At 58.0% G+C, this 1,347-nt stretch overlaps 1 protein-coding gene and 1 non-coding gene across 2 annotated transcripts; both read right to left on the bottom strand.

Annotated features, from left to right (window-relative positions):
- Nucleotides 1–175: 175 nt before the first annotated feature.
- On the bottom strand, nucleotides 176–1,346 carry RPL23 (ribosomal protein L23). The gene is made up of 3 exons (XM_006100764.3): nucleotides 1,267–1,346; nucleotides 630–713; nucleotides 176–336 (listed from the first exon to the last, which is right to left on the bottom strand). The coding sequence occupies exons 1-3, from the start codon at nucleotides 1,277–1,279 to the stop codon at nucleotides 200–202; spliced, it is 234 nt and encodes a 77-aa protein (XP_006100826.1). The 5' UTR covers nucleotides 1,280–1,346; the 3' UTR covers nucleotides 176–199.
- Nucleotides 464–599, bottom strand: LOC111828313. The gene has a single exon (XR_002832154.1). It is a non-coding gene; the product is annotated as a small nucleolar RNA SNORA21 (small nucleolar RNA).
- Nucleotide 1,347: the final 1 nt, after the last annotated feature.

Consider the following 1,347-nt stretch of genomic DNA (forward strand, 5'->3'; position numbering starts at 1 on the left):
CTTGCTGGGGGAAATGGCAGAGTAAATATTTGGGCGATGGAGCCCCTAGTGTACATGGGAAGTCAATGAAGAACTTAGATTATTGATCTCACATTGCCTCTCTAAGGAAATCAAGTTTTAAGAGGCCTGGAAAACGGTAAAATTATTCGGTAAAGAGAGAAGTCCCCAGCTGTCCAACAAGCAACGAGGGCTCGGTCACTCACTCACCCTTCTTTCTGAGCTCCGGTTTGCCTTTTTTGACTGTGGCCATCACCATGTCACCCACACCGGCGGCAGGAAGTCTGTTCAGTCGTCCCTTGATCCCCTTCACGGAGATTATATACAGATTTTTGGCTCCTAGAAAGGAGTGTAAGCAGAAGTGATGTTCTTCTGAGTGTAAGCAGAAGTGATATTAGGCAGCTCGGCCGTGGTAACGTTTCCCCCAACACTTCCCGCCACACTCACCCCCACCCCAAGGCGGACACCTTGTCACACCACCGATTGAAGCAAAGCAGCACAACACGCTGCCGCTTCACCCAAAAGCGGTGTTTTTCCTTTGCCCTTTCTTGACGGCTCAGTGGGTCATCGGCAAGAGGCCCAACGAGTGCTTTTAAAAGGGGCAGGTGGGCAGGGGCAGCCGCAGGTCTCACCGGTGTTGTCAGCACAGTTGATCACGGCTCCTACCGGAAGCCCCAGGGAAATCCGGAACTTCGCCCCGGAGGACCCACCGCGTCCTGTGGGTGAAACAGCAGAGCGCTCGCCGTCCGGCCATGGCTCGGAGTCCCCTCTTTCTCAGGCTTTCAGTTCATGCGCATATGCTCTGCGAACTGGACACTACGGACTCCTCTCTCTCGGGCTCCACTCACTCCCTTCCCATGTGCCAACCAGTCCTCAGGGCAAATCGCCAACTCATTACAACCACCTTTACGACTCAAGTCTCGCTCCGACTTTTGCACCACGGCGTTCTCCCTGCAAAGCGGGGGGCCGCGCAAGTCCCCCCTCTCGGGCCTAGGTCAACCGGGATTCAACCCCATTCCCGCAGCGCTGGGCGTGCAGCGAGCGCGCGGGGTGCGGTCCGGCATCATGTCCGAATCCCGCAGCTCAACTCTCCGGGCCCCCCGACCGCCTCTTTCGGGGGCCCAGCCAGGACTCTCGCGGGGCCCCTCCTCACCCTCTCCGGCTCGGACGAGAGCCAAGCGCCCCAGCTGCCCATGGCCGCCGCTCCCGGCGAGGCCAGCAGCCACCACGCAGCAGATGGAGAAGGATCACCCAGGGCCAAAACCTCACCTCTCTTCGACATCTTGGAGGCCGGAAAGGGATGGAAAGGAAGTACTCACAAAGGATGCTGGGATATGAGCCTTTACGCCC

Source organism: Myotis lucifugus, unplaced genomic scaffold (genome assembly GCF_000147115.1).
Source record: "Myotis lucifugus unplaced genomic scaffold, Myoluc2.0 scaffold_329, whole genome shotgun sequence".
NCBI classification, from domain to species: Eukaryota; Metazoa; Chordata; class Mammalia; order Chiroptera; family Vespertilionidae; genus Myotis; species Myotis lucifugus.

Coding starts and splice junctions, on each gene's coding strand:
- RPL23 (XM_006100764.3), bottom strand. Junction 337..629: donor CAACTGTGCTGACAACACCG/GTGAGACCTGCG, acceptor ACTCCTTTCTAG/GAGCCAAAAATCTGTATATA.